General features: G+C 41.8%; 2 protein-coding genes across 2 annotated transcripts; one reads left to right on the forward strand and one right to left on the reverse strand.

The window, feature by feature from the left end:
- The first annotated feature begins 454 nt into the window (after positions 1–454).
- LOC137295258 (uncharacterized) lies at positions 455–5,260 on the forward strand. Its single transcript, XM_067826575.1, has one exon. It carries the CDS (start codon positions 455–457, stop codon positions 5,258–5,260), a length of 4,806 nt encoding a protein of 1,601 aa, XP_067682676.1.
- A 4,084-nt stretch (positions 5,261–9,344) lies between these two features.
- On the reverse strand, positions 9,345–13,024 carry LOC137294232 (protein ZNRD2-like). Its single transcript, XM_067825228.1, has 4 exons — positions 12,920–13,024; positions 12,373–12,533; positions 11,053–11,137; positions 9,345–9,867 (listed from the first exon to the last, which is right to left on the reverse strand). Exons 1-4 carry the CDS (start codon positions 12,930–12,932, stop codon positions 9,497–9,499), a joined length of 630 nt encoding a protein of 209 aa, XP_067681329.1. The 5' UTR covers positions 12,933–13,024; the 3' UTR covers positions 9,345–9,496.
- Between the last annotated feature and the right edge of the window lie 667 nt (positions 13,025–13,691).

Here is a 13,691-nt window from a genome sequence, read left to right on the forward strand (position 1 = left end):
GTGAGGAAGCCACATGGTTAAAGCTTTCGCCCGTTCCCTGAGTGCAATGTTTGAAGCTCAGCTCTAATTCCCGATGTCGTTATGTTGTTGGAACACCATTAAAACGACTCAAAACCAAGTATTGCCGCTAAGTATTTTTCAGCATTTTGTTAGTGAGTGCGCAGATATGTAGAGAAGAAATAATTCTGCAACTGACTGACTGAATGAATATGGTTCTATGCCGCTTTTAACAATATTCCAGTAACATCACAACGGGGACGCCAAAAAGGTGCTTCATTCACTGTACCCATGTGGGAATCGAACCCGGGTCATCGGGGTAACGAGCGAACGCTTTAACCACCTGGTTACCCTACCAACCCTGTGGATGAATAAAACAGATTACAGTCAGTATTCGATTTGATGATGATGTTGCACAAACTCCTGATGTTACAGTTGGAGTGCTACCGTCGTCAAGATGGCTATACATGTCGCTGCTGTTGGGGAAGGAAATCTGCTACTCTCTTGCCTGAAGGATCTGCAGACACCTGATTTCAACGTGGTTGCTGTGTTCTCAGACACCAAGCATGTGGCTGCATATTGTGAGGATAAACACATTCCAGTATATCCTAGACGAACCTCAATCACTGAACTGGTCGGCGTGTGTCCCCTGGACTATCTATTCAGCATCAGCAATCCAAGAATCCTGAAGGAAAAAGAGACCCGTCTGCCACGACGCCTTGCCATCAACTATCATGATTCTCTTCTGCCTGCCTACGCTGGGGTCAACGCCACCTGTTGGGCAATTATGCAAGGGGAGAAGACCCATGGCATAAGCTGGCATGTCATTGAGACCGGTATTGACACAGGACACATCATACGATCCGAAACAGTAGACATTGATGGTCAAGACACAGCCTTTACTCTCAATCTAAAATGCCAGGAAGCTTCAAAGATAGCATTCAGGTGTCTCCTTCAGGATATTCTTAACAATGACATTGCAAGTGTTCCTCAGGACTTGTCCAAAAGATCCTACTATGGATTGAGCAAACTGCTACCAAACCTAGGTGTGCTCTCCTTCAACGCATCATGTGATACCCTTTATAATTTCGTAAGATCCGTAGAGTTCGGACATCATGAAAACCAGTTAGGATCAGCAAAGGTTGGAACTGCAAAAGGGGTATTTCTTTTGGTCAAATCTGCAGAACAATCTCAAAGAGGACCGCATTCAGAATTGCCTGGTACCATACTAGACGTTTTTGATGACGCAATACTGGTTGCTACTGCTACATCAGAAATCCATTTATGCCTCTCAAACTTGAATGGTAGTCCTATTCCTGAAACACAGTTCAAACAAATTGGGTTGGCACCGGGGCTTCTCCTTCAGAACGACCTTATCATTGCTCCAAATGACCACCTTGTGGACATTAGGAAGAAGGAAGGGTTTTGGAAGAAAATACTGAAAGTTTATGAACCGCTGACTTTCTTCCGCCAAAAGATGAATGTCCTCGCAAATATCATTGACATCTCTTCCAGAGTAAACCTTCAAAGGACAAGGATATGCGAAATTGATCTTGACACAGACTTGATGCATCTTCAGGCAGCCTTCTTGGGATTTCTTGCAAGAGTATGCTGTGTGGCTGACGTGAACGTTGGGTTTATTGCTGACAAATCTTGTATTCCTGACAACTGCAAGGCCCTCTACTCTGATATATGTCCCTGCCTCTTCCATGTGAATCTATCATCACAAAGTGAAACTGCTATTGAAACGATTCTAAGAGATTTGCGAACGCACAGTCTCGATAAGCCTTTTATGAAAGATGTTATGTACAGATATCCTGATGTGCAGATTAACAGATCCCCTTTCCACAACTTGGTCATTGGGCAGCATTCATCTTACCTCCCCCCAGATGTATTTCACGACTGCAACATAGTGGTGTTGTTTCCCGACAATGGAGACAAAGAACGTTATTTGACTGCTGTGTACAACAAAAGGCCTGGACAGGACTACAACCAAATAATTGAAACATTGAAGCATTTCCCAAGCTTTCTGTCATCTTTATCTGTTTCACCTGAAAGTATTGTGTCTGATGTTTCGCTTGTATCAGAAGAAGAGGTACGAACATTGTATACTCCAGCTAAAGTCAGCTTCAGCCAAACAACATCTGTCATTGAAGAATTTGAAAAGCAATGCAGAGAAAGACCATCAGCAATTGCTTTGAAAACCTCCAAGAAATCCCTCTCATATAAAAAGTGTTTAGACGAGGCAACAAGTCTTTCAAAGCTTTTTAACAACAATTTGGAACATATGTTGAACCAACAGCAGCTTATACCCATTCATCTACCGAATTCCATCAGTTATGTCCTGTCTGTGCTGGCAACACTCATGAGTGGCCTCTCATTCTTGCCCCTACCAGTGGATTTTCCATCTGACCGTATCATGTTCACATTATCCGACAGCAATGCTGGGGTAATGTTAACATCCAACGAAATATATGGCAGCAAAAACTTTGAGCCTCTGAAAAATATTTCAACGGTGATCTTCAGGACAAAACTTGCTGGTATTCCGATTCTGTTGATTAGTTTGAAAATAAATGAAAACAAAGAAATCCTTACAGAGAATGACAATGATTCCTGCTATGATGGGAACGACACTGGAAACGTTACAAAATGTGCCACGCCGATGGAGGACCCTTGCTATGTCATCTATACCTCTGGGTCCACGGGACAACCAAAAGGTGTCCTAGTAAAGGAGTCGAGTGTCATCAACATGGTCCTGGCACAGGTCGACAAATGGGACCTGGGACCCTATGATGTGACAGCTCAGTTTGCCTCTATTGGCTTTGACGCATCAATATCTGAAATATTCACATCTCTTTTGTCAGGTGGGACTCTTGCTGTTCTTAACAAGGACCAGCGACTAGGACATGAATTGGTGAACACTGTGACACAGCTGGGAATCACTACCATCACCTTCCCACCTTCTGTTCTGAACATATACTCACCTTCAGATCTCCCAACTGTCCGAAATATCATTGCAGCTGGAGAAGTTTGCACACTCAATATTGCCATGAAGTGGACAAAGCAAACTGGAATTCGGTTCTTCAATGCATATGGCCCAACAGAGACAACGGTTTGTGCTACGATCTATGAATTTCATTCAAAGAATCACTTCGAAGAGGTCAACCAGGACTTGCCGATCGGTCCTCCGATATCTGGATGTCACATATACCTGTTTGACGACTTTGTCAAACCAGTTCCTCCAGGAACTGTAGGTCAGATGTATATTGGCGGCCAAGGTGTGTCTGGGGGATACATAGGTCACGCAGCAGACAGAAATTCAGAATCTTTTGTGCAGAATCCTCTCACCAGTACACCAGATTTACTGTACAAGACTGGAGACCATGCGTTCCAGGACAGTGATGGCAACATCACATTTGTCGGAAGACTGGATGATGAAGTGAAGATCAGGGGGCAGAGGATTTCACTCAGTGAGATTGAGCAGGTGTTGATACAACACATCATGGTCCAAGTCGCTGTTGTTGTCCTCCATAAATGCTCCATCACCAGGGAAACGGTCTTGTCTGCATTTATTGCACCTGATTTCGTGTTCATCTCTGAACTGAGGGAATATCTTGCAAGAGTGCTGCCAAAATGCATGATCCCAACCTATATCAAGAAACTCAAAAACCAAGAATTTCCAACCACTCTGAATGGGAAAATTGACAGAAAAACTCTGTCAATGGACGAGAGTGTACACGAACAGTGCCAGCACATTGGATATAGTCATCTGAATGAAGTGCAGCTTCAGATTGCCAGATTGTGGTGTAAGGTTCTAAAATTGGATGCTTCCTTTACCTATTCCATGCATCGAATGAGCTCGTTCAGTGAGATGGGTGGAAATTCCCTTCATCTAGTCCTGCTACAGAGAGCAATTGAAGAAGGATTCAACATTTCCCTCTCGTTTACTGACATTGGTGCGGCTGATACAGTTCAAGCACTTGCCGAAATCATCACCAGGAAAACAGAAATTGCTAAAACAAATAACGACATGCCAAGGAGGTTATCAATTCAGTTAAACACCTATATCCTGTCGGATTCAGATCTAGAAGTAGATACCAGTGCAAACACAGTCTTCGGGGTGAAATTGGGCCTGTATTGTTCACCCCCATTTCATGGGAAGAAGAGTCCCATGACAATCCTGATATCCGGAGTCACAGGATTCCTAGGGGCATTTCTTTTGAGTGAGCTCCTAGAACACACTGTGGGCAACATATGCTGTATGGTCAGAGAAACCTCAGAAGTCAAGGGACTCGGCAGAGTGGTTGAAAACATGCGCAAATACAACCTGTGGAAGTTTGAGTATGGAAACAGAATTGCCATTGTGTTGTCTGACCTTAGGCAGGAGAAACTTGGAATCGCCCCTGACATCTACAGCAGTCTGACCAATGATGTTGATGCTATCTTCATCAATGCTGCTATGATGAACTTCAACGGAAGCTATGAAGATCACCGAATTGCAAATGTTGTCAGTACGAAGGAGTTTATAAAGTTTGCTATCACTAACAGAAGGAAATATCTCTTCATGACATCCTCTCTCAGCGTCTTTCTGTTCCCAACGCCCGGTCAAGGTGAGCGAGATCAGTCTGTGATACTCGAGTCAGACTTTTTCGATGACCCAATCAATGTAGAAGGTGGATATGGTCAGAGTAAATGGGCAAGTGAAAGACTAGTGTTGCAAGCACTAGAGTTGCTCCCAGGTGGTGCTATTTTCCGACCGGCTCGGATATCAGGTACTTCCACTGATGGTATTGGATCACGGAACGACCTCTTCGCCTCCACCTTGCTAGGAATGCGGAAACTGGGCAGTCATCCTGATCTGGACTTCCCCTATGATCTGACTCCTGTGGATTTCTGTGCAAGAGCCATTGTGGAAATTGCCTGTAAGATCAGAATCGGAAAAGGGGAAGGTCTCCGGGTGTTCCATCTGTTCAATAAAGACACTATTCCATTCAGGGAACTGTTCCAAGGAATGGGACTTGCCTCATTGCCACTTGACAGATGGCGAGAAGATCTTCGCCATGCTCCTGATGACAACGCTGAACTGCTCCCTCTGACGCCGTTTTTCATGTCGGTCTTCTGGGATCGCGCCAGACACTGGCCAGTGTTTGACACAACTAACACAGACTTGTTGATCAGTGAGTCCACCAAACAGCTGTTGAAGCCAGCCAGGGACCTTCTCCAGACATATATGCAATTCTTTAACATTGAAGAGATTGTGTGAACCGGATGATCGAAACACAGCTATGTGATACCTAAAGGTAACATTGCTGAACATGTTATTTTTATCTGCTTCAGCTGCAACTGCTTAACTAAGATAATTCCTTTCAAAATTGGAAAGAATACTTCTTTTGACAAAAAAGTGTGTTCATTGTATATTAGCGTGTTTTACATACCAAAGACATGGTCATTAATATGCACAAGGGCAATAATTAAGCACCACCCATTTTCATGCTATAAGATTGTGTTTAACACAACACACTGGCCATTCGTGATATGGAAACCAACCACATGGTTATAATTTTCGTTAACTGAACCATCTAAAGTGTCAATCCATCACCTAACAACACTGTCGATACATTCGTCTGTAATCTATTGACGGTCAATTAGAGGCACCAAAACGTTATCAATAATCATGTCCAAAACTATAGTCACATAGACAATGTCTATGGTCCAACGTACACAAAATCCTCAAAAAAAACTTTCACTGTTCGATCCTAAGCCAACAGTAATGGTGACATCAGTATTTGGTGTATCCTCCCCTCGCACGGATAACTGCTGCAACCCTCCTCCTCCTCCTCATGCTGGAAATCAAACGCTGAATGCGCATCACTGGAATCCTCTGCCATTCCCCGTGAAGAGCCGGGGCTAATTTCTGTAGATTTTGAACAGGTGGATCCCTTACTTGAACTTGACGCCCCCAAAAATGGTCCGAAAAATGCTCATTTGGGTTGAGATCAGGGCTTCTCTCGCAGGCCAAGGTAATCTGTCAAATGTCAACTGCGTTGTTCTGTACGTATACGATAACAGCTCGAACGATGGGGCCTAGCATTAACGTCCATAAATACTGGCCGACTGGTGAGGAGTTGGTTATCAAAATGAGGGACAACAGCAGCTTCCAGTACTTCCTGTTGGTATCTCTGACCATTGAGTGTTCCTTGAATGGTGATAAGATTCAGCTTACAGTCATAGGAGATACACCCCCACAACATTACAGAACCACCGTCAAAGGGTTCAGCTGCATGGATCACCCGCTGTTGATAAGCCTCATTACTCCTCCAAATTCGCCAACGGCCATCAGTATCACGAAGCCGAAAACTGCTTTCAGCCCAATGGAACCTGCACCGTGTCCTTAGAATGTGATTTTGCCGTTGATTACACCACGCCAAACGTTGAGCCTGGTGTCTACCAGTAAGGGACGTCTGGTTGCACGGAGTCCAGCGGACCTGAGCCTCCTTCGAGCGGTGCTGGATGAGAGACGAACACCAACTCCCCATTGCTCCCTGAGATCTTTGGCATTGGTCATGGGTCTGCGTCTCACTAGGTGAACTAGGGCACGATCATCACGGGGAGTCTTTCTCAGCCTTGCTGATCCTTGTAACCAGTGGTCGCATGTTTCCTTACAAGGCCACTAATGACAGTGTGATTGATATTCAATTTCGACCCAGGGCAAACCAGCTTCATGCATACCAGTAATCTACCATCTGGTATTTTCAGAAAGCCTACGCCTCGGCATGTCCAAAAATTTTCAGCAATTTCAGCACTGTTCACTTACTGATGCGTCGATAAGAAAGCAATGAAAATACTTCATTTCACCTTTTTATACCCCCCAGTCGCTTGTACCATGACAGAACTTTAGCATGAAAAGCACGTGAATTTCAAGCTAACTGCATGTGTATTTAGATATAACTGGCTGACTTCTCTGTTTTGATCCCTTTTTGTTGTAATCAAAAATTATTTTTGATGGTGCTTAATTAATGCTCATGTGTATATAACTAGGGTGTATAATTGTAACGCCTCACGTATTTCATTTCATCACTTTCTGAATGTCTCTTTGAATAATTGTAACTATTGATTATTACCTTTATTCATGAAAAACAATTGTTTAGTCCAATTTTGGCGACGTTGCTTCGCCTGCATCAATGAATTGCATTATCTCCATTTAACACAAATAACACCTCGCTAAATACCTGCATTCTCTCCCCATATCACAAATAAAGCCTATCTGAATTACTCCATTTTCTAACACAATATTTATGTTTCGCAGGGTAAGTTGGTGGGATATTGTGTTAATTAGGAAGAGCAAGATAAATCAGCGAGACGTCATTGTGAGTGAGTTTGGTTTTACGTCGCTTTAGCAATATTTCAGCAATATCACCGGAAATGGGCTTCACACATTGGCAAAGCCAACTCCGGACAGACGAGCAAACGTCATTTTGTAATTAGGAGAGCGAGCACATGGTAATAGAGTGAGGCGTTATTGTGATGTGAGGACAGAACGAACTCATTTCACAAGACATTTATCTCTTTTGAGGAGAGAATGGTTATTTGTGTGTGGTAGAACGGAGAGATTTGCAGAGACATCATATTTGATATCAGGAGAGGACTTGGTGACTCAGCACAGTATTGTATTTAGGACAAAATTGATGTAGTAAACATTGATGCTTCTTTCATCAATAACATTCATGTGTTTAAAGTGAGTTGGGTTTTACGCCCTTTCAGCAATATCCCAGCAATATCCCAATATGAAGTCTCTTATATTCCCTTAATAAACACTTTGCTCGACTAACAAAGATGACAGCACCTTTAGCAAGAGTATTTGTATTGAGAGAAAACGGTACCGATTCAGTGAGACATTGGTTGTTACATGGGGATGGAATTCAGTGATTGTTGGTGGTGGATGGGGAGATTCACACGGCAATGTTAATGTTGTTAGGTGATAATTAGGGTGATTCAGTCAAGCACCCTAGTCGGAGAGACTTGAAACGAATCGTACATTCGTTGTGTCGTCTCAGACAACTGTTAGTCCTGTGTCAATTTCTGATTCAGTCCGGCTGTAAAAGTGATTTTAGGTGATAATTAAGTCAGCGTCGGGTAGACAAGAAATGATACGTACACTCTGTGTGTTGTTAGAGACAGCCCTGTATCAGTGCTGATGTTACAACGTATCATACTCCGCTGATCTTTACTTCACGAGCTGTTGGTGTCATTACATGAATAAACATTACCTTTACAAAACTGAGTTGATTTTCTGTCCAGAACATAAACTTAATCCACAGGGATTGCAACAGGAAAACAGGTTTTGAGCTGAAATCTTAACGCTGTGTCATCGAGTGGGCGTTCAGACAATTCACAATATACATCTGTTTGAAATAAAATCGGCAGAAATCCGCGGACATATAAAAGACACCCATTTTGATAATGACCAAAAGACAGACTTGGTTTTATGGTGCTTTTAGCAATCGTCCAGGAACATCACGGTAGGGGGACAACATATCTTGTACCCATGATTGTAGGGAATCGAATCCTGGCCTTCCGCATGACGAGCGATTTGCTTAAAAGGGCTTCCGGTTTCATTCCATGCTGATAGACATATTTTATCTCACTAATTGGATAGTGTCACTGACGCAGAAGAAACTCCACAACCAATTACAGGAATTACGTTTAAGATCACTGGTGAGGGAGCGCGTTTAGTTTTATGCTGCTTTTAGCAATATTCCAGCAATATCACAGCAGGAACACCAGAAACGGGCTTCACACACTGTATCCATGTCGGAAGTGAACTTGTTTCTTTGGTCAAATTAGGACAGCATGTTGTGATAAAGAATACACATTACATCCATATGGAGAATCAACCTATTTGGCATAACCAGCACTTTAAGAACTTGGCTACTCCACCGCCTCTTAACATCACTGGTACAGGAGTGTGGTCCTTCCTTGACTGAAGAGCTATTTATTTATTTATTTATGTATGTATGTATGTATGTATGTATGTATGTATGTATGTATGTATGTATGTATGTATGTATGTATGTATGTATGTATGTATGTATGTATGTATGTATGTATGTATGTATGTATGTATGTATGTATGTATGTATGTATGTATGTATGTATGTATGTATGTATGTATGTATGTATGTATGTATGTATGTATGTATGTATGTATTTATTTATTTATTTATTTATGAGAATACCCTCATCTAATAACGTCTGTTTGTACTCGCCAATACCAATTGAAGAATGTTCCTGTCCTTCAAGATTCCCATGCAGTCCCAACAACAAATCCAAATAAAAACAGAACATTGTTCTCAGCAATGTTTTTTTTTTATGTTTCCAATTTACACTGGAAACAAGGCATTGATAATAATGATTAAAAATCCAAACACCAAAACTATTATTTCTTTTGGTGGATGAACAATACATGAATGGAAAAGATATGACAATTGACATATTGTTCTCAAGTCCCAACACTCTTCAAGCTCTGAATTGCATCAGCACAATTCTTGATGAGTTGGCACAACTGTATGCTATATTCAACACTTTGAGTCTTGAGAAGTTCCTCAGATGCCCAAGTCAGCTTTCTGTACAGGCTGTCCATAGAATCTAATATAACAGGGGAGACAACTGCTTGCATACCACCTGTTAGTCTGAGAGCACTTGGAACTGTGGATGTGACAGTGTCTGGAGGGTGGGTGGTGCCGGTGGTGTGAGGGTTCAGTGTGGCACCAGATGGTGGAGCTGGTTGTTCTGCAGACTCCTCCCCAACAACTCTCTCAGATGAATGTTGTTGTTCTCGAACTTGGGCTAGAGCTGCAGTTTCGTTCCTCACTGGAATAGACGGAAAGACAATCATCACACATTTGCTTTGGTTTCCATATCCAAAGATATTAAGGTAACAAAGTCATGTCCAGGATCTGGAAAACTGGTGTTGCATACACCTGCAAACATGCCCACCCTTTAGGTGCTGGATTAACAACATTGTCATCAAAGCTGGATCTGCAAACATTCCCACAGATCCTGGATCTGCAGACATGACCATCCAACCTTGATCTGCAAACATCCCTACCCACCCTGGCTATGCAAGTATCCCTCCTACCCTGGATCTGCAACCATGCCCACAAATTACACCCTTTATTAACGTTGCCATCAAACCTGGATCTGCAAGTGTCAAGGACTGAATAGATTCTGAACAAGGGCTGAATAGGTGCAACAAATGAAAATACAACAATAAATAACTTGCCATAATACAATGATTAATACATAACTACTATTCCGGATTTTAACATCGGAGATAACTAGTGCATTAAACTTTAAATTTACACAAAATATGTATTGATATTAAATTAGGCACATAGATAAGTGACTTATACTATATAGCTAACATTATTAGCATACTTACAAGTTTTGTGCATCCTTAAAACCTACATAAAGTTAAAATCATGTCTCACACGATAAACATGTGTTTGGCAGAAGCCATAACTTGTTTTTACCTCCCTTCACCGGACCAGACTGGACCAGAAGTCACCAGAAAGCTTGAAGAATTACAATAATTCACACCAAAACCCTTTGAAGATGAACATATTACACTGATTTGCATTTAAACAAACTAACAAATATTTAGGAAAGCAAATCAACACTATATAAACTATTGAACAACTAAAATAGAGCAAAAATCCTGACTGAAGCACTCATAAAATGACTGCAAAGGCCCTGACAATGAAGAATTATATTTTGACTCTAACACCAGGATCTGCAAACATCCCCTTCCACCCTAGATCTGCAAACATTCCCCTCCAGTCTGGATCTGCAAACATCACAATCCACCTAGCATCCACACACATCCCTCAACCTAGAACCATATTTGTCACTATTCTGTTAACCTGCATGTGAACACATCACCCACCTGGGATCTGCACACATCCATATCCCCCAGGGATCTGCCAGTGATCTGTCCTTGGTTTGCTGAACCTGTTTTTTATTATTAGAGTTGTAGTCACCTCCACTGGTACATACCTGGGTTGTCTTTATCAGCATCTGAGTCAAGCTCGCTGCAGGCGATGCAGTAGTTGCTGCCCTGCTTGTCCTGCAGGAGAATTGTCTGAAAGGTGACACAAGTATGAAGCATTACATAGACTGATCTAAACAGCATGGACAGTAACTGAGTCAGATACATTATGAGAAGGTCATCAAATAATGTGAGTCTCTAGGGCAGCATCAAGAAATAATGTGTATCCCTTGGGACACATTAAATACAGTCTTGCAGGAGAATTGTCTGAAAGGTGACACAAGTATGAAGCATTACATGGACTGATCTAAACAGCATGGACAGTAACTGAGCCAGATACATTATGAGAGGGTTATCAAATTATGTGAGTCTCTAGGGCAGCATCAAGAAATGATGTGTATCCTTTGGGACACATTAAATACATTACATTAAAGGTTACATACAACCAAAAAATCAACCACAATTTAACACAATTATCATATTTTCATGACATATAACATGCATAGCTGATTATGAAAAATCAAATAAACAAGGGTCAAGAAATAATGGGAGTCTCTTGGGAGAGGGTCATCAAATAATTTGATTCTCTGGAGAAGATGGAGAAGAGTCATCGAATATTGTGTGTCTAGGGCAGGGTCATCAAATAATGTGATTCTCTAGGCCAAGTCATCACATCCACTTACACCACACTTACACTTCCCACTGGTGTACATTTACACCTCCCACAAGTCCACACATACTCTTCCCAGAGGTTGGCACTTACATATCCCACAAGGCCACACTTACCCCATCCTCGATATCTCCAGGGTATACGTTCCGATAAGTCTCCACTATACCCTGGACCCATCTACGGCTCTGCCAGATAAATTTATTACCTCCCTTTGCTGGCTCCGCTTTCTCACAGTAGCCAATCAGCTAGGCCGCCGTTACAACAGAGCTTGCCAGTGTCAACAAAGGTAGCGGTCGCAACTGCGAAGGTTTGCCCACAGTGCATCCCAGATGTTAGGGAAATTATACAAACAAATTGACAGGGGCGAAACTTCAAAACAACATATGCAAGAACTCCTTCTACCTCTTCCAGAGAACCTCTGCATGGTTTGTGTTGCCATGTCTAATCGGTTAGATAATTAAAAAAACGAACGTGAGTTGTGATTGGTTTGCTCAACTTCCCAGCGTAGACACCTGACTGGATGAAAAGACAGTCAAGGGAGGTAATAAATTTATCTGGCAGAGCCGTAGATGCGTCCAGGGTATAGTGGAGACTTATCGGAACGTATACCCTGGAGATATCCAGGATGCACTTACCCCTCCCACAGGTCCACACTTACACCACAAAAACACACAGTTCCGAGCATCTTGTAGCCCTTCAGGAGGTAGTCCCCCATACGTTGACTGATCTTGTTGTCTCGCTCACGGCGAGCTCGAATGATCTTCATTTCAGCTTCAGAGGGTGGCTTCCACTCATAGTCACTATCTTCATGAATGTCACCTGGAAGTCATAAATCCCCGCTAGTGATAACCAAGTGATGGTTGAATATATTGGTAAGGTGGTGGAATTGGAAGTCAGTGAATATTTTGTGGTAAAGATTCAGGGCCTAGTTCACTATCAGCTGCAATGTGTTCCTGAATTGTTTTATATTAATCATACAGCTATTATACTAGGGACACCAATTTTGCTTCTAATTTGTAAATTTGCTTACTTTATTGCATCCAAACCTTCCTAAGAACATACAGTATATCAAATGCGTGGTCGCTATGCATAGAGACTCGATGAACGTGGGTACAGTACTTTTCATATATACAGATGTAAACAGGTTCATATTTGTACAGGAAACAGAGTATATTGACATCTGAAGAATTACAGTCAAGATTTACCATAATCTGCCATGTTGTGTTTGATTTGTTGACTATAACTACCACTCGTTGATGCACAGCGAAGTGAAGGATGACATGCTTGTATTGTATACCCTCAAAACTAGCACGGTAGGAAAATGGAGCTACTTGAAAATTATCAAAACGGAAATGTGTGTAAGTAAGTGAGTGAGTGAGTTTAGTTTTGCGTCTCATTCGACAATAGTCCAGCTATATGGCGTCGGTTTGTAAATAATTAAATCTGGACCAGAAATTCCAGTGATCAACAACATCAGCATCAATCTACGCAATTGGGATACGAGGATGTGAGCCTGACCACCTGTGGCGTTAGTCTTACCATACGACATACAGGAGTTACTGAAAATAGACAACATTAAAGGAACTTATATAGAATATGAATGTTGGGATAATCATTAATATAGGCAATTTTGTCCGTTTGGAAATCCCCCAAAACCGTGTTCTATGTAAAATTATACAGATCTGTCATCGTTCTCTTGAGGGTATAACAGATAAGCATTGTTCCTATTTCTCGAAAATCAGTCCGTTTTGTTAAAGTACAATATATTCTGGTTAGCATAGTGCGTGTTTCCAAAGTTTGGAAAGCTACTTATGTAAACCGCATACAGTCATGGGATATTGACTATCTATGTAAAACACCTAATGCCTCTCTTACTGCAAACAAATTACATTTATGTTGCTATTGTTTTTTTCTTTCAAATAAGGTACTATGACGTATGATACGCATGACGCACATTTTTCAGCTTTCCATTGCTGT

The sequence above is a fragment of the Haliotis asinina genome, chromosome 8, assembly GCF_037392515.1.
Source record: "Haliotis asinina isolate JCU_RB_2024 chromosome 8, JCU_Hal_asi_v2, whole genome shotgun sequence".
Taxonomy (NCBI): Eukaryota; Metazoa; Mollusca; class Gastropoda; order Lepetellida; family Haliotidae; genus Haliotis; species Haliotis asinina.

Excerpts from the sequence above, each read along its gene's own strand:
- LOC137295258 (XM_067826575.1), top strand. The coding sequence starts at position 455 with ATGGCTATACATGTCGCTGCTGTTGGGGAAGGAAATCTGCTACTCTCT.
- LOC137294232 (XM_067825228.1), bottom strand. Across the intron at positions 11,138-12,372 it reads GAACTGTGTGTTTTTGTGGT|ACAATTCTCCTGCAGGACAA; the intron begins GTAAGTGTGGAC and ends GTCACCTTTCAG. Across the intron at positions 9,868-11,052 it reads TGCTGATAAAGACAACCCAG|TGAGGAACGAAACTGCAGCT; the intron begins GTATGTACCAGT and ends CGTCTATTCCAG.